This window comes from Drosophila montana, unplaced genomic scaffold, assembly GCF_035044405.1.
Source record: "Drosophila montana isolate Dmon_TW-CO22-7 unplaced genomic scaffold, ASM3504440v1 contig_3848_1, whole genome shotgun sequence".
In the NCBI taxonomy this organism is placed as follows: domain Eukaryota; kingdom Metazoa; phylum Arthropoda; class Insecta; order Diptera; family Drosophilidae; genus Drosophila; species Drosophila montana.
Genome location: NW_026998720.1, coordinates 4,638,915 through 4,658,225, shown reverse-complemented (window position 1 = coordinate 4,658,225; position 19,311 = coordinate 4,638,915). Strand labels below are relative to the sequence as shown.

Below are 19,311 nucleotides of genomic sequence, written 5' to 3'. Positions count from 1 at the left end.
CGTATTTGATTTGCCAGCTACAGATTCGATACCAATATTTGAAAGCAAGCATCGAAATGCCAGGGCTGCATAGAAGCAATTATTCAGACAAAGAATCGATAACAGCTTGTACGCCTTAGCGCGCTTTCGTTGAGCATTTAAAACCTATTCGTTAGTTATTTCGCAACGGCAGCAAACACTAATCGAAAGAAAAATATTATTTATCATTTTATTTACAAGAAAACTTAAAATTAATAAAAATTTCGCAATACAATACAATCGAAAATCATTACAAATACAAATTGTTGAATAGAAATATTTTGTTTAAATTTAGCTGGCTGCAGGTCTAATTGTATTTGTCTTTCTTGAATATTTTTTGTGTTTCGCTTCCGTTCAGTTTAACAATTGTCTAACGACTAAAAGTATGTTTGTTTTATTTAAATAACTAGATACACGCATGGAAATTCATTAAAACGCATCTGATTGAATGAATGTACGCGAGTGTTAATGGGTATTCGAGGGCTGTGCGAGCAGCCGAAGGCAATGAAAAATGCGAGCAATCGCTGAAAATGGGTAGTTTTTCTTTTTCTTTTTTGTTGTACGGTATATATAAAATACTGTGGCACCTATATAGTTGCTGCTGGAGAGGGTTGGAATGTTTAGTTGATGCATGCTTTTATGCTATGAACATTGTTAGTTTATGATGAAGGAATACAAAATATGGAGCTTGCAGTTGTAATGTAATGGGCCGGAACTGAAGCTCAGTCCGTGTCATAGTAGGCATAGTCATAGCTGGTATCCTCATCGGCATGAGGCGGTCGTTTGGATTTGCTTTTCTTATCATCCTTTTTGCTCTTCGCTGATTTCTTCGCCTCCAAGGCGGAGCTTGTGGTTGGCTTTGCTGTTGTTGTTGTTGTTGTTGTCGTTGTGGTTGTTGTGGGGCGTCTTGTTGTGCTCGTTGTGGTTGTGGTTAGGGTTGTGGTTGTTGGGCTGCTGCTCGTCTGTGCGGTCGTCTTCGGACTAGATGGCGCCAGCTGTGGACTGTACTGCGAGTTATACTGCTGTGATGTCTTCTCCGCCTTGTAGATGTCAGCGCGTAGCTTGTTAATGCTGGCAGCGCCAAAGTTAAGCGACTGCGCTGTCTTGAAGAGCTCATCTTCGTCGCTCAGATCCGATTGCTCCTGCTCGCGCTCCTTTTGATACGCCGACTGCTGCTGGCTTTTCAGATGGCTGTGCGCCTGATGGAAGCCATGTGGCTGACGGCTCACAGCCAGAGGGCTGGTGGTGCTTGTCGAGGTGCCAGAGCTGGTGGATCTGTTGCGCAGAAACTTGAAACGATTGCGCGGAAAATCATTCTCATACAGCTCCGGATGGTATTGCCCGTCATCTTCATCCACATTTAAATACGGATTGGCCGTGGTGGTCGGCACCGAGTGCGGCGTCACAGCTGATGTCTTCTTGGGACTCGCACTCTGGCTGGGACGCAGCGTTTGCGGCGCCTGATAATAGTTCGTCTCGTAGGGCTTCTTGTATGTGGTGGGCTTAAAGGTGGTGGGCGTGTAGGCTTGCGTCGACAACTTCTTGCTGGGATTCGCCGTCGTGCTGGTGGTTGTCGGATAATAGAACTCATCGTCGGCATAACGCTGCGTGGTAGCCTTGTAGGTGATGCTGCCACGGCTGGTGAAGGTGCGCGGCTTGGCTGCTGACGAGGATTTAAACGGCGCCGGCTCCTGACTGCCCACGCGCGTCAACTGTTGCCCGTTCGCACGCGGTCGCTGATACTGTGGCTCCAGCTGGGCGGGCTTGCGGGTGGCACCTGATGTCGCCTGGAAAGGCTGTGGCTGCTGCAGCTTCGCTTTGGGCAGCTCGGCAAACTCGTTGTGATTTATATAGTTGGACTCCTGTGGGCCAAGTTTTTGCTTGCGCGCCGCCACCGTGGGCTTATTATGACGTCTGGTCGTCTCCTTGTCAAAGTCCTGAGCATTCTTGCCCGTTAGCTTGGTTGAGCTGGCAGGAAGCTCCGTGCTCTTGAAGCGATATCCATTGTTCGGATTATACGTGGTCGGCTGTATGCGCTCCTGGGTTTGATAGTCGTTCACTCCAAAACTAAACCGGCTGGTGATGCCACTGCCCAGACGTGGCGTGGTGCCCGCCGTGGGCGCCACGCTGCTGGGCGTACTCGATTTGTGGTGTTGCGTGTAGTCCGGGAAGCCTGTATTGTAGGCGGCATGCAGCGTTATCTTCTTCAGGGATTTGCTAGGAGGAGCACTTGTGCTGCTAGTGGTTGTTGTTGTTGTTGTTGTTGTGAACGCGGGTATTTGACTGCTGGTGCGCTGTGCCCGCGTGGGCGTGGCACGCGTCTTGCTGGCCGCCTCCGTGGTCTTGCGACTATAATCGTTGAAATCGTTGGGTCTGGAACGCGCAACCACAGCCGGCTCCTCATCGAATTCGCGACCGCCATGACGATTGGCAAAGAAGTGCGAACTGTGGGAACCCTTGAAGATATCATCGATGTCTTCTGCGGCGGGAAAAAAAGCAGATGCAGAGACAAGCGCGTGATTAATTTGTGTAATAAATTTGAAGATTCCATTGTTTGGATAGCTTACGCTTCGAATCATCGTTGTTGTTGTTGTTGTTGTTGTTGTAGCTGTTATAGTAGCTGCGCTCGGTGCTGGTTGTTGTTGTCGTTGTTGTTGTCGTGGGTGTATAATAGCTGGTGATGGGTCGCCTGGTTGTTTGCGTGCTGTCCGCACTGCCACTGGACGCTGTTTGCCCATAATTATGTCGGGGGCGCGACTTTTGATCGCCGCGATTCTCCTTGGAGCGACGCACATCACCTGCAATCAGGTCAAATGTTTATAATGGATGCGGAAAATAAATAATATATAATAATTGGATAATTATGTCTGAGCATATTGCTGACCACTTTCGGCGCGCTGCAAATGGAAGGTTCCCTCCTCTTCCTCCCCCTGGTTGGGGCTCTTGCTCTCCTCGCCGCCGCGATATAAATCGTTTAGATTGTTGCCATCAAAATATGCCGGTGCCTTGTCACAGTCGACGTCCGCCCAGTTGGCGCAGATCTGTAGCTCCTGATCGAAGGCAGTGCTATTTGGGCAGAGGAAGCGATAGTCCTGCACCTGTTGGACAAACGAATTAACTCTTCGATGTGAGAGCTGCGCAAACAGTAAACGGCATTAACAGCATTAACAGCGTAAGCACATAACCAGATCAACATGCAAAATTCAATTTAATAAGTAAATAAAAAAATGTAATAAGCAAAATTAGTTTCAAGCGATTTTTTGTTTCTTTTTTCGGTTAATTGAGAAGACCAGCAACAACAATAACAAAAACAGAAAAAACAGTAAATTACTTGCGAATCCATAAACTGTTATCTTATTTGATTTAAAGAAAGTTATGCATTATTTAAATCACATAAAATTCAAAATATATAGAGTCGGGCAAAGTCCAGACATCTTATATAAAATGAAGAATTGGTCAGCTAATCCCAACAACTATAAATTGTATATAAATAAGCAAATTTTACTTTTTTCTAGTCTTCAAAGTAGTTTTTAACCAATTTTTTACTGTTCTGAAAATTTGTTTACTTATACTTTTTTAAACCTGTCCAAAACAAGTTTTCATTTCTTTTCGACGAACCCTTCAACGGCTTTTGCGCCGAACCAATTAAAATCCCAACTTAAATGTAACCGGGGATCTATTTGAACATTAAAACAATCTCTATATAAAATACACATTTTCATTTAATATATTAGTATTTTATTTGACTAAGAGCATTATAGAACACATTTGAGTTCTGATTGACACTTAAAAAAATAAAATAAAAATAAAAATAAAAAAAATATTTTAATATACATATATGTATATTAAATATATTTGTTTATAATACTTATATATACTTTAATAATTAAAAATCCTAGCTTAAAAACTATTTTAATATTTTATCATAGTTAAATTTTTCATTGATGGAAGTAAACATAACGTCATATTAACCCCAAATATTTTTCAACTCTTCTAATTATATCTATAATAGTTTTTAAAATTCTCAAATAGCTTCGGTGTTATTATACAGGTAATAAGGGGTCAACAGTCATTCATCAATTCAAACCCAAAATCATAAAAAAGAAGGGCGCGCGTCAGATGCGTGCTAATAATGATATTTTCTTTTGCGCCCATGATCTGCCCATTCACACACATTTGTCTGTGAGTGTGTGTGCGCCGAGCTCGAAATTCAGAAATCCCAAAATATTGTCAAATTTGCATCGGACAGGCAGGCAGGGACCAACTGGCACACATGCGCATAAATGCTTCTATTCATATACAAAATATGCAAGTATGCGTGAATAGCAAGTCCAAAAACTTTTGAATGCACACATGCCAACGCTTAGGTACCATTTCCAACCATTGGCATACGGACAGAATAAAAATATATTAACTTCGACTCCATAGCCATTACATAAATTTGCATGTGTGGATACAAAGGTTAAGGGGTTTTTTTTAATGGGTTCAGGGATGCAGGTTCGCGTCGAAGACGAAGGCCTTAGTAGCTTTCTTGAATTATGTTTATTAGTTGCCAGCTATATTGAATACTAGTAAAAATTCTGTTTATGTATAAGAAATACATTCGTTCAAAGATATGATATCAGTGTGCAGGCATACTTTACGATCTCGAAAGATGTCGTTGCGCATATCGTGACAATGGTTACAATACAGCCACGGCAAGGTTTTGACTTTAACAAGCCAAAGGCCGTTGCCGAACTTTGGCATTTGTGTGTGTTGCTGTGGCACTTGGCATTTTAGTGGCATCCGGCAGCAGCGGCAGCCGTGGCAACCATTGGCAGCGGTGGCAGCCGTGGCAAACGTGGCAGGCCAGGTGATGCTGCGCACACATTTTCTGTTAATTGAAGTGAACGTTCTCGATTCTTGACTGTGTGTAGACATAGTAGCAGTAGGTTAATTGACAACTCAAAATCCATATGTATAGTATAGTTCAATTCGATACCACACAAAACTCGTACCATTGTGGCCTGTACCTTATTCATTTCGTTAAACATGGTAAGAGAGGCAACTGGTTGCCGCTTGCTGCATGCCACAACTCAATGCCGCACAATTCCTTCCATAGACTAAAATGTATCTATTTCGCAAATTGTCTGAGCTCAATCAGCAGCAATCGGACGTCTGTGAGGAGGCCATCGCGAGTGTTCTGGATGATGTGCTCAAGGGTAAAACCAGCACAATATTCAACTATGGCAACTGGCCCGATTATAGCACAGCTATAGAGGACGATCGTGCCGTCAAATTGGATATGATCGATCGCATTCTAAACAATTTATTTAGCCACGTCTACACCATGGAGGTGACCATGGAAATTAACATATCCATCAAGCATATGCAGCTCTATGTTGTGCAAAACCAGTTGGTCCACAATAGATTGGATGACAATGACTGCTTGACGGAGGCACGGGAACATTTTGTTGCCTCATCCCATGATGTTTACATGTATATAGAGAAGGTCATTGGACAACTGCAGCAGCAGCAGCAGCAGCAGCAGCAGTCGGATCACAAGATGACAGCCAATGACTATCCCTATGCGCTGTTCACGATATGCGTGAGGCAAACCAATCTGGAGCAATCGATGCATCTGCATGGCTGCCTGCAGCTGGTCCATCTGATGTGTGTTCAACAGCCGGAGATGCTGCTACAACTGGCCACACCGATGGCCTCACTGCTGAGGATCATCAGTGCGCTGGCAAGCAATCCGAAAACCCATCTTAGATATTACAATATACGGCTGACGCGAATCCTAAAGGATTTGCTGGGCGAGGATGAGACTACAATTATTATTAACTATACAACTGTGCCAGATATACAAATGGATTCAGTATCGGCAATAGGTTGCGCCAAAATCTGGAAGGCCCTCTATATACGGGAGCGGAACAAATGCCAGTGCCTGAGTGAAAAGATTTTTAGCCTGAAATGTTGGAGCGGCAGCGGTCGCAAATTTCAGTTGGTTGAGCTGATGGAGTTGCTTAAGACCAGCTGCAGCAGCTCCCAGCTGGAATTAGAGTTCACAGCGAGCAGTCGGCGCAGCGCCTTCACCAAATCAGATCCTCCCTCCATTCAATTATATGACAAATTTCAGCAGGAACAGGAACAATTACTCATTGGCTGTGACAACGTGCTGTACGAGGAGCAACGCCAGCTGTGCGCCCAACTGAAGCACATCAAAGCGGATGCGGCAGCCAGCTTTGAGGAGATGCTGGAAATACAGCATATACTCGCACAGCTGGCACTAAATTTCGAGCAGAGTAACCAGCAGCTCGAGCAGAAAAATCAAATGCTGACCCGCTTGCATTTGCTCCTGGCCGAGGCCAACAAGAAGGTGCAAAAGCAACGGCTCGCCTTTCAACGCAAACTGGCCATGTATTCAGAAATGTTTAAGAGCCTGTGGTCAGAGCAGCGATTGGCGCTGCAACTGCAGGAACAGGAGCGTGAGGCGCAGCTATCCAAGATGTTTGATACCATCTACCATGAGCTGCATAGCACGCAACAGATGACTCAGTTGGAATGCAGCGAATTGCAGCGACATTGCGCCAAGTCCAGACGTTAGATCACTCTCTCTCTCTCTCGCTCTCTATGTGACAGACAATTAACCGAATGCTCTATACACTTAAAGGTCACATTATACAGAGAGCAAATTCTGCTTTTCCTTTAACTTTGGCCTTAGCTTCGACTGCAACCGGCTGACAACCTGGCAGTCACGAAGTCTCATCAGCCACATTCCCCACAGTGCACCCCGCACCCCGCACCCCGCACCCCACACCCCGCACGCCATCACCGACTACGACTGTTCGGCGCTGGAGCTGCAGAAGATATGCCATTTAGCCGACAGCGGCAAACAAGCGAAAGATTTTACAAAAGGCGTCCGCAAGTAAACGGAATCAAACGTTTTGTCGGGTTCCCCCATTCTGTTTTTTGTACTTTTCGGGAGAGGCCCCAACGGCGGGAACATTAAATTTTTTTTGCGTTTTACAAAAACGCATGTGCAGCTAGATTGTACACAGACACGTGCATCTATATCTATTAAAATCAGATCTATTTTAATGTGTGTTAAACATCTTTTTGGTGGTCGCCGGTTCGAATTCCCAACTAATACTATCTAGATTGAGGACCATGGGTAAGCTATGGATAAACTCAAATTGTTTGCAGTAATACCTTAACGTAATAATAAGCTGTAAGAATGTTGCTACTGAGGGTGCACGACTACTGGATACCCTGCACAGCAAGTTAACTTTTGAAGAGCTGCTATGTTTATATTTCGAATTTTGTATTATTTTTTTTTTGGGCATATAAAAAAATACAATTAAGACTGCCTGCCAAAATTATAGCTTTACCATACCCTGTATTTGGGTCTGTATTTTGTATACCCTAAACCCATTGAAAATGGTTAAAAAGGATATAATGGTTTTGTGCAAATATGTCTACAAGGAATAAGGAAGCATCTCCGACTCCTTAAGTATATATATTCTTGATCAGCATTAATATCCGGTTCGATCTAGCCATGTCCGTCTGTCCGTCCGTAGGTATGAAGGCAAGGATTTGAGAACCTATAAGAGCTAGAGACCTTAAATTTAGAATGTAGGTCGCCCGCCTACGAGTTTTTTTTTTTAATAATCGATAACTGCCCGATTCCCAAGTAATCGTCTAAAATACATATTGAAATCCTTATTTTTGAGCCAACAACATAAAAGTTGTTAACACAAGAACTTCATTTTCGACCGATCAATGTCAGTTATATGATAAAGCAGTCCAATCCAGCCGGTTTTGACATATGTACTGCCTGCCACAGAAAAATAGACTCATGTAAATATTCATTCGGCCTGATCCGATATATTTACTGCCTGCAATAGAATAACGGACCTGTGCAAAGTTTCAAGATGATAGCTTTAAAACTGAAATCAGGAATATTAATACTTTATGGGGTCGGAGATGTCTTCTTCTATGCGTTACACATTTTATACCAAAATCGAATACCTTCTACAAGGGCATACAAACAAAGGATTTCATTTAATTAAAGTTTAATTTAAAAATGTTCAAGACTTAAGAAAAATATAACAGTTTTACTGGGGTTACTCTTTAATAATGACTTGGTCATCCCGAGTAGCTTTTTCTTCCGATAACGCAACAACAAATATGGCGGAACAAATATGTTTCAAACGCGGAAGCTTTCAGAAAAGATTAAAACATATTACCTGAAAATTTAATTTGAACGATTTTTTTTTTTCATAATTGTTATTATTCTGTGAGCCTTATTTTACTATGTGAATGACAATTTTATTAGCAGAACTCTTTCGTAAATAATACCTTCAAAGCGTATTCTCTACTCTTCCTAAATTTGATTTTAGATATATGATTCACTAAATATATTTCAAAATGCAGTTACCGTTTCTTATACAAATGCGCACCTTTGCAAGGCACACACACTTTTAGGTAACTTGCTAATATACTTGGTATACTCAATAAATAAATATATTCTAGCAGGTATTCCCCGGCATTGCCCGTGGCAAGATTTATGCAAAGGAGTGGAATTTTTTTTTTTCTAATATATGTTTTATTTTGCGCTAGAATCGATCAGTGCCTTCTGATCTCTACCAAGCGCATGACTAAGGGAATATAATATAATATAATAATATAGTTACTATTATGTAACTTATATGAGGAGTGGAATTTGAGACCGATCGGATAGTAAACAAAAAAAGTTTACCATTTGCCAAGCGGACTTTCTCAAAACTCCATCTTAGCGCGCAATTTTATGACATAAGGTAAGTCACAGTTTCAGCCAATCGGTCAGTCAGTCAATCAAGACAAATAGCTGTATATATATTTTATTTAATTTAATGAAATATATTCATAATTACTGATAAAATAAAACATTTCCTTAATCTTTTAAGATCATCTGGCTGATCCAATTCCCATGTTGACCAGGCAAAGCAACGCAAATAAGCAAAAGCATTGCTCCTTTGAAAGACATTTCGAATAACTGAGTCCCTCTGATAGGTAATCTTATATTTATACACCCCAGTATAAACCTGATGTTGTTAAACGGTGATTCGATTTGTTACAATATTTATACCGTGACCACCTTTAAAAATTAATTTATACTTGTATACTGGTTATGTCTAAATGTATGTAACAGGGAGAAGGAGGAGACGTGATGACGATCAACAGCTGAGTCTAGCTATGTCCGTCTATCCGTATGTATGAACTTGGCAAGTTTAGTTTCAATCACTTTCGGTAAACGTAACAAATCAATTAGGAACATTTTATATACGAAATATTATATTGATATGAGTAAGGTATCTTTTGTACTTTTTTTTATCATAATTGTAATTATTCTGTAAAATATGTGAATGATAACTTTATCAGCAGAACTCTTTCGTAAATAATATCTTTAAAGCGTATTCTCTACTCTTCCTAAATTTGATTTTAGATATATCATTGATTCACTAAATATATAATATGCGCACCTTTGCAAGGCACACACACTTTTAGGTAACTTGCTAATATACTTGTTATGCTCAAAAAATACATATATTCTAGCAGGTATTACCCGGCTTTGCCCGTTGCAAGATTTATGCAAAGGAGTGGAATTTGACACCTATCGGATGGTTAAACAAGTAAAAATTACCATTTGCCAAGTGGACTTTCTTTCTCAAAACAAAAACAATGCAGCTTTGAAAGACATTTCGAATAACTGATATTTATTTATTCACCCAAGTCTAAACCTGATATAATGAAACGGAGATCCGATTCGTTACAATTTTCATACAGTGACTCCATTGAAAGGAATAAGGATTCTCCGATCCAATTAACATATATGTATACTCTGCGAGGCGCTTCTCCGACCCTAATAAGTAGTTGTGTCATGTCCACCTCTGAAACTAAAAGATCTAGAGGCTTTGAGACCGTTCCCAAATTTATTTTGTTTATTAATGGTCGACAAAACGAGTGACTTCCTAATTATTCAATACATCATTGAAAAATAAATGCTCAAAGCCTAATTAGAACACAAAAATTTCTTATATTTGCCCGTCCGGCCTACGGCTAAAAAGAAAAGTGTTCTTGAGTAAATAATCGGAAATAACTATATTATTTAAGAAAAAACAATAAATAGGAAAAAGAAAGAAAGAAGCTTTAAATAAAGTAAAGAAATATATGCTAGACTTATAGAGTGTTGAGTAGATAGGATAAAGAGATAGTATTGGGAAATCATCGACCCGGTGGGGGAAAATTTATAGCCTGTCCGGCAAGCTATGCCCCTACTCATAGCTGGCAATATTCAATAAGAGCTAGAAACCCTAAATTTATTACTTAGCCTCGTATAATATTTATATAATATATAAAAAATCATTCAATAATAAATCATCGGATGGTAATCAACAAAAGATTTCCATTTTCCAGGTGGACTTTCCTAAAACCTATGGAGCACCTTTAGCACAAAAGGTAACTACAGTTTAAGTTTCAGCCAATCGGCCAGTCAGTCAGTTGCTACACACAGTTGTATACAAATAGATGTAGATGAAAAGAAATAAACAGATTAAAACATGAAATAAACTTTTATTCAATAAGCTTTATTCATATTTCCTGACAAAACAAAGCATTTAGTCCATTAAGATCATCTGACCGGACCTGGTCTTTTTACCAGGCAAAGCAACACAGATAAGCAAAAGCAATGCAACTTTGAAAGACATTTCGAATAAATGAGTCCCTCTGATAGGCACTCTTATATTTATACACCCCAGTTTAAACCTGATGTAGTTAAACGGTGATTCGATTTGTTACAATTTTTATACCGCGACCACCTTTACAAATGGATTAATACTTGTATACCACGAACCCCTTACAAATCGGTAAAATGTATTTGTGCAAATGTATGTAACAGGGAGAAATGAACTTGAACAAAGATCTTTTAAAATAAGTTTGGGGCCGATCGGATCGTAAGCAAAAAACTTTCATACAACCGTTTTCCGCCAATTTACCACTGTTGCGGGTGGAATTTCCCAAATCGCCCAAAAAATCTTTAAATCGCATTCCCCTCGAAAAAGTTTGGATTCTGCGAAAAGATGTGAAACACGTCTCAAATGATTTTTCTTATAGATCTCTGGAAATGAATTTGAGCGTGAAACGGCACCCACCAAATCTTTGACCTCCCTTTCCAATTCAATTTCAATTTGAACAAAGATCTTTGAAAATAAGTTTGAGGTTGATCGAATGGTAAACAAACAAGTTACATACAAACGTTTTTCGCGATTTTTCCACACTTGCGGGTCGAATTTCCCGAAATCCCGTCTAAATCACATAAGGTAACTGCAGCGAATATTTCAGCTTCCTAGCTGTTACGGTTTGGGCTGTGCGCTGATCACCAATCAGTCAGTCAGTCAGTCAGTCAGGACAAACAGTTTTATGTATAGAGATAAAATAACTTTCATTTTATAGCTATTGCCGCCTTCACACCATAGTTACAAATCAAATAAATAAACCAATTTGAGCTACCCACCAAATTCAGTCACAATTATAATGCAATTGTCTTTTTGAGGATACACGATACTATAGCACGAATACTATGGCACAATAAGAGTTCCTGGCCACGTGTTTTGCGGCAGCCAGCGCAAATTGAAGGAATTTCTGTATGTATATTCACACATGCGCGTCTTTACTGAATCATATAGAGGGAGCTTTTTTTTATAATAATATATATATATATATATATATAATATATATATATATATATAAATATATATTATAAGTTTGGTGCCGTTTCTTATGTTTGTTCCAACTTAAGCCTCTATGCCCTATAACCTACATCCCATTCTCTATTCCATATACTCTACCCTTACCCTATAACTTATACCATAACTCAAGCCTTCTTTTATAGTTGCCGCATTTCTGCCGCAGCCGTTGATTTTGTTTTTGTTGTTGTTGTTGTTGCTGTCTTTACCTGTCGCCACACCCGCCACAACACTTACCCCCACTCCGGGCAGCTTGACACAGACATGAAACATCTGACACTGCGTCTCGGGATCGGCATAGTAGCCGCCAAGTATCTTGTCACGGCATGTGAACTTCGTCTTGGGCATATTCTGCAGACTGTACGTGGGCCAGGGCCTGCCAAAGACATCCTCATCCTCATCCAGAAGCTGCGCCTGCTGCCCCAGCACATTGGCCCACAGCATGGCCGTTGTTATGGCTGTAAAGATGTAGAAGAAATCGTGAATTAAATCTTCAAACAAACAAAAAAAATATAGTTGGAAACTTAAGTGGTGCAACGATCAGTGGGGCAGCAGCAGCCCGTCTGACCTTCAGCTTGATGTGGCTCGCACTCGCAACACTTTCGCTTGCAAGACACGAGACGAGGCACATGATTTATGCGTGTGTCCGTCTGTGTGTGTGTGCGTGTATGTCTGTACCTGGGTACTTAATGATGCTCAAGGCTGATGCTATCTAAGTTCTGTGTGCGTGTGTGAGTGATGTTTTTAATCTCTTTTTGTTGTTTTTATATATTTGACAATTGATGGCTTTTTGATACAAAAAGACATCGTTAAGACCGCAAATATTCCCACCGCTATATTTGTACACTTGTGTCAATTCGGCTGCCAAATTGGCCACAAAAAACACATATGTATACCCAATATGAGGGTCAAACAATAAAAATGCCATGTCAATCAAATGTTATGGATTACCAAAGCGGAGTACTACACTCGACAAAAAAAGGGTCTGCTACTATACTTTAGATACTTGCACAATAATGATCCGGAGTTTAACAAAACGTTCTTGTTTTTAACTTAAGTTTTCTGCTATCAAGAATAGATACTATTTTTTTCAACATAAAAACTTTATTTGAAAAATAAAACTAAAACATAAATTAAAAAAAAATTAACTGGTAATATATTTTTGGCTTTAAAAAAATTTTCTCCTTTAATAACAAAAGGTTTTTTATTTTATATAGACTACTTAATTTTAAAATTTGTACTTTAAAAAAAAAAATAAAAAAATAGTTTTAATAATTCTTTTCTTGTTCTTAAACAACATTTTCTGATCTTCGAAAATATTTTTTTTTTCATTAAAAACATTATTTAATTTACAAAAATTAGGCATAAAAATCCTGGATTATACAATTAAAAAAATATTTTTTCTTAAATAATAAAAATTTTAATATATTTTTGACTTTAAAAAAATGTTCTCCTTTAATAACAAAATGTTTTTTTATTTTATATAGACTACTTAATTTTAAAATTTGTACTTTTTAAAAAAAAATAAAACTAGTTTCAATAATTGTTTTCTTGTTCTTAAACAACATTTTCTGATCTTCAAAAATTTATATTTTTTTTCATTAGGCATAAAAAACCTGGATTATACAATTAAAAAAATATTTTTTCTTAAATTAGAAAAATTTCATTTTTTAGCGACTTCCCAAAATCTAGGCAAACAGTTTTTTTACTGTACCGAAAAAATAAAACAAAAAGAAACATGAGTACATTAAAAACCACTTCCACTCCGTGACTTTAAAGCCACCGAACGCCTAATTACCATGACGTCCATATGTATATGACTTACGGCTGGCACTGTTGCTTACAGCTTTTTTGCGGCCACTGTTCTTACAAAATGCAAGCGGAAGATGCGCTTGCTGCAATTAAGGCAATTGCACTGGCAATTGCAGAACCAATGCTAATCGCCTTGGCTGTGGCATCGTCGGCTCCGTCTGGCCAGGCACAAATTGCAGTCAAATTCGCTGTCGGAGTGACTGACTGGCTGACTAGCTGGCTGGCTGGGATTATGCAATCGCAGCGCCTCATTCATCATCTGGCGAATATATACAAGGCACTGGAGAAAGAGAGAAAGACTCCGTCTTGTCGTGCCTTTTAAAGATTCGCATTTAATTCAAATGAATTTCATTTTCAATTCCCCCAAAACTTTTCCCTGGCTTTGTTTTGGGCGACGCTGTGAACTATGACTGGGCAGATGATGCCCGATTGCGGTTTGAGGCTTGAGCTTTGTCTGGAGTGTCTTCGCTTTTGTTTTCCGTAGCCTATTCAAAACCAATTTGAATTCCTCGATTCAAGACCAGACAAGTGAGTCGCACGCAGCTTCCGTGGAGGCGTCCGTTCAAAAGGTTTATAATAAATTTTACATGCGCATATAATTATCTTGGGCCTGACCCAATATCCGTTAAGTATAATTGTTCAGATCCATTTATCTTTCCAATTTCGAGCAGACGGTTACCTGGAAGCATCTCTTGGCGAAATTCACAACTAATTGGACTCGTGCATAGACAAACTTTGATAGAAACTCCCATAAACAGATGCTGGGTTACGTTAATGTGCGGACCTTGAGTCAATGCATAATTTCCTATTATGAAAGATTAAAGAGGCAGCGCCAGCTAATGATCGTGCGAATTAGTTATCGAGAGGAGATGAGCTCTGCCCGATGTGACTGTCGGAATGCGTAATTAAGCCAAGAAGGAAGGTCAATATGCTGCATGACCAATGCGCCAGAGTCCCTAATGATGACTGCCATAAGGAAACGAATTCAATTGTTTTTGATTTAATGTATCAGCAATCTTATTTTCAAGCATTATATCAGCTAGTGCTATTGAACATAGTTTTGTGTCAATTAAAACCCTATTTTTGATTACTTTCTATTAAAATTTCACAATTTAAGACATTAAAAAATTATTAAAAGTTTATAATACATTTTTTTTCAAATTCAGTCATATTAAAAAAAAAATGTCCGTGTATTTTTTGCACTAAAGTATTTCATTTTTTTCAATTGATATAAAACAAACTTAGTTTAAACGAACTTGAACTCCTCTAACGTATTTTTTCCATTTTTATATAGAACAGAAATATAAACATTTATTACATTAAAATATTATTTATTTATTATATTTAAATATTTCTTATAAAAATTTCGAAATAAAATCAAAACAATATATATATATTGAATCTTAATCACTGAATATTATTGTCTCATTTTAATTGTGTCCCAATTCTTTTCATTCAAATGTTTTTTTGTTATTGTGATTCCTAAAAAATAACTTTAACTTAGTTTTTGTAAGATATTGATTTCAGCCTGTCTAAATATCTCGGTTTAAATATCATCAAAAAAATTATTAATATTTTTGGGAATACAAAAAAATGTAATATTAATCACAAAAGTTCAAAACTTCTTGACATTTCCGCCAGTTTCATATTGTATCATACTTTCATATTTTATACTTTCATATTCATAATGGAATATTGTGTAAGAAGGGAAAATCTTGAAAAAAAAACATGTGAAGCAATTCCATCTGCATAACCTTCAAATTTCTTAATATTAAAATATTTTCGCTTAACTCAACTAACGAAATTAAATAATTTTCAATATATTTCGACATGTTTTTTTCTTCAATGTGTTTGAGTACTCACCCAACAGAAAGGCGCACATATGATAGCTAATGTTCAACATGGCGCTGTTCCTAACTAATTAATCCAAGTCGAGGCGTATATCCACAGCCGAAATTGTAATTTATTATAGTACTCCAAAAGGTTATCCAAAGTGCTTAAGCTGCTAGTTAAAGTAGATATTCACATGGAATGCACTGTAAACAGACAACACAACAGCACGCAGGCAAATCATAAGTATAAATACGGAATATTACAAAACGCACAAGTTGTTGTTGTTTTTTTAATGGTTTTTCGGTTGGGCCTTTTTGTGTTTTTCTTCTTCTTGTGTATATTTTTTAGATTTTTTTTTTTTGATTTTTGAAATTTAACACAAAATCAGCGAGCGATTAATTTTCATTATGTGAAACTGTTTGTCATGCCAGCAGCGCTCATGTAGAAAATGAGCATAAAAAATCTACCGACAATAATCGAAACGAAAATTCTGCTGTTTTATGCTCGTCTCCTTCTTCTTCTTCGTCTTCGTTTCGTATGTAAATGCGTTAAGATTTGTGTGTTTCGCAAGGTGCGAAAACTACGGAAAAGCCATTTAGAATGTGCAGCGAAACGTTGAAAACAGCCAAAAGCGAAGACGAAGACGAGCTCTTTGCCACTTGACTGGGCAAACAGGCAGACAACAAAACACTCAGTCACAGTCACAGCCACAGTGACAGTGACAGTCACTGCTTTGTGCTTAAAGCTGTTACTGATTGAACTACGAACCGCACGAGACGAGCCAAACGAGAGGCGCAGTGTTGCGCGTTTTGCGACTTTATCGTTAACGTTGTCGAAGCGAAATGATTTCTGAAAGCGAAAGGAAAAACCACTTGGGCCTCATCAGCAGAAGCGGCCAAAAGCAGCGAAGCAAAAGTCGACGACGGCGTCGGCGTTGGCATCGGCAGCGCGCACACGAGTCGCATCGCGTCGCTGCTAGAAGAGCCGCACGACTTCAGCACAAAGTTGGACTCTAGCTGGGCGCATGTGTCGCATGCTTAACGCACATTACGCATACGCAACGTGTGACACTTGCGCATTGTTTGAGCGACAGCCCAGTTGCAGTTTTGGCATCGTTTGTCACTCACTTACGTCAGCTGGCGGTAGGCTGTAGGCCTTCTCAGCCAATGATTACGAGCGAGTACGACCGCACTCCCACCGCAGCTCGGCTGCAATTACATGCATGTGGCTTGCAGCGCGCCGCATCTCGGTTGCATCTTCCGCTGGTATTATGTCATAGTTAGTCATGGCGCGGCGGCATTGTCATTTACTCTTGCTGCCGCCGCTGCTGCCACTGCTGCTGCTTATGTCGGGCCAAAAGTCGCGCTGCTGCCGCTGCTGCTGCCACTGCCGTCGGCAATCCGGTTCGCGTATATGGGTGAGTAGAGTGTGGCACAGAGTGTGGGGAATGCGCGGCATTTGTTGCAGTGTGGGAATTTGCACGCCCGCAAAGATCTTGCAGATTTTCTGTTTTTCTTCTTTTATTTTGTTTATTTTTTTCATGTTTCTTGGGCGTTGCTATTTAGATTTTTGTTTGCCGTTTTGATTTGTCCAAAGGCGGCAACTAAAGGCGGCTCAAAATGCGCCTAATGTCCATCAAAGCGTGGCCCTTAACTGGCAGCTTGGCATTTCAAAGCTGAGCTTGGGCTGCCGGAAAATGCTCAGCAGCACCGAAAAGCAAAAAAATGTCAACTGCCTGCTCTGAAGAAACTGAAGACGAGCCTTTGTGACTTGTTGACTTTCAGCCTGGCAGCTTGGCATATGGCCATGTGCTGACTAGTTGTAGCTGTGCCTGCAGCTCGCTTAGCATCATTTTATGTTTTTTTTTTTCTAATTTCTCGGCTCATGTTCAGAGTTCAGCTGCAATGATTGTGTAAGAGTTTGGCTGGTCGTTTTGGTTTTTTTTTTTTTTGTCGGGCTGCCTAGAAAAACATAATAAATGTTCAATTTATTTTTGCTTGGCCTACGTTTTTTGTCATCCGCGCGCAAAGAAAGGCTATGACTCACGCGATGCTGTTGCCCAACTGCGTGGGAATGGCTAATAACTAGGAAGTGTGCAGTGGACACTGCAAAACCAAACCAAAACCAAAAAATTTGAAAAAATTAAAATGACAAACAAAAGACCTAAAGCACGAACTCGATTTTTGTGTATTTTTTTCTTTGGCATTACACAGCAGCTTAGGCATAATTCTAATTAGCGCCCGCTTTCAATTAAATACACATCAATTTGTATGGCCTCCGCGTGGACTGACATTGATAAATGCGCCACGATTTTGTTGTACAACTTGGCAGCTACACACAGCTCAATGGCTGGCAAGTGGTAAAAGAGTCTTGCGGCAGCATCAGCAGCAACAACTCGTTAAGAATTCCAATACATTTGCCCCGTAAATTATTTAATATTGCTTCTTCATTTTGTTGTTGTTGGTATTTTTGTGATTATATAAGCGTCTGCTAGAGTGCAGTAAAAGTGCCGAAAGCATTTGCACAATGTGTGGGAGCCAGAGCCAATGCAAAATGCATGCAGACATTCACCAGCAGCAGCATCAACAGCAGCAGCAGCAGCAGCGGCAAAAGTAAATTTCAATTAAGCTGAAGATGCGCGGCGCAGGCAAGCGCCTGGCTGGCATTTGCTGGCGCGCCAAAAATAATGCCAAAAAGTTAGCAGCAGGCCGACTAACAAGTCGAGGATGAAATGGAAAGGAATGGAATGGCAATGGGAATGGGGTTGGGAGCTGGGTGCTGGGTGCTTGGCAGCTTGGGGCCTCAGCTCTGGAGCTGGGCATTTCAATTGGTATTGCTGTCTGGGCCCATTGAGTAATTGTGCAGCAATGAGCATGGGCATGTGTGCGGTTGCCAGCAGATTTTCCGTTGATAAAGTGGAAAAGCTCATAATAAGAAATCACACACACACATACATAGAAAACATTTCGCATGGGCTGAGATTTGGTACGCCTGCACGTGGCAAATGCAGTCGCAGCTGTGCAATTTACAGTTTATGATGCGACAGCCGCTTGCGAAATGGCTGAACGCAAGCGCGGCGGCTGGTAACGGGCACATGCGCAGGATTGGGTCAGCCAGCCGGCCAGGCAGTTGGTCAGTCAGTCGGCTAATTTGACAGTTGGTCAAACGCATGACCATTGCAAAACTAAAAAAAATGTACAGATGCACGTTTTTATTCGCACATTAAACAAAAAAAGGAATGACTTAGGCAACAAACTTGTTTTAATAGACTCGCTTCTGTCATCTTAATTTGCGCTCATAAACTGGCCAAACTGAGACAACAACCGAGCAATAAGCACATACATATGCTTAGATAAAGCTGCATTCGAGTCGTTTTTTTTTTGCATTTGCATTTGCATAAAATGCGCATTAGGCTTCACCCCCGCCATTAGGCGGCAGCAGCGCGAAGGCGCAACTTGTGCCGAAATCTTTCAAGACGAAACGTGAGAAAATGTTATAGACAACTGCAGTTGCCAAGTGCTGGGCCATATAGACAGCGGCGCGGTGCCTAAGCTAAGGCGAACAACAAAATAAATAAAATATAAAAAAAAAATATAAAAAATATTTTTGCAAATTATGGGAATGGCAACGGCAAAGCTGGCGGTGGCGGCTGATTTCGCCAAGAATCCGGCGCGGCGAGTTGCAGATGCTGCAGCGACACCCAGCAGCAGCAACAACTTGTTGTTGTTGTTGTTGTTGTTGTTGTTCTTGTTGTTGCTGTTGTGCTATCTGTGACTAATTGCATGGCCATACAAATGCACTTTTCGTAATTATTTGCAACAATGTTGGAATATGTGTGGAATTATTCATTGTAATCATGTTAATGAGCTTTCAGGCCAAG

The 19,311-nt window shown here is 40.0% G+C and overlaps 2 protein-coding genes across 2 annotated transcripts; one reads left to right on the top strand and one right to left on the bottom strand.

Annotated features, from left to right (window-relative positions):
• Window positions 1-194: 194 nt before the first annotated feature.
• On the bottom strand, window positions 195-15,999 carry LOC135438561 (mucin-5AC). Its single transcript, XM_064696907.1, has 5 exons — window positions 15,462-15,999; window positions 12,024-12,244; window positions 2,903-3,152; window positions 2,586-2,816; window positions 195-2,497 (listed from the first exon to the last, which is right to left on the bottom strand). The coding sequence occupies exons 1-5, from the start codon at window positions 15,499-15,501 to the stop codon at window positions 741-743; spliced, it is 2,499 nt and encodes an 832-aa protein (XP_064552977.1). The 5' UTR covers window positions 15,502-15,999; the 3' UTR covers window positions 195-740.
• LOC135438562 (kinesin heavy chain) lies at window positions 4,894-7,101 on the top strand. The gene is made up of 2 exons (XM_064696909.1): window positions 4,894-5,052; window positions 5,120-7,101. The coding sequence occupies exons 1-2, from the start codon at window positions 5,050-5,052 to the stop codon at window positions 6,605-6,607; spliced, it is 1,491 nt and encodes a 496-aa protein (XP_064552979.1). The 5' UTR covers window positions 4,894-5,049; the 3' UTR covers window positions 6,608-7,101.
• Window positions 16,000-19,311: the final 3,312 nt, after the last annotated feature.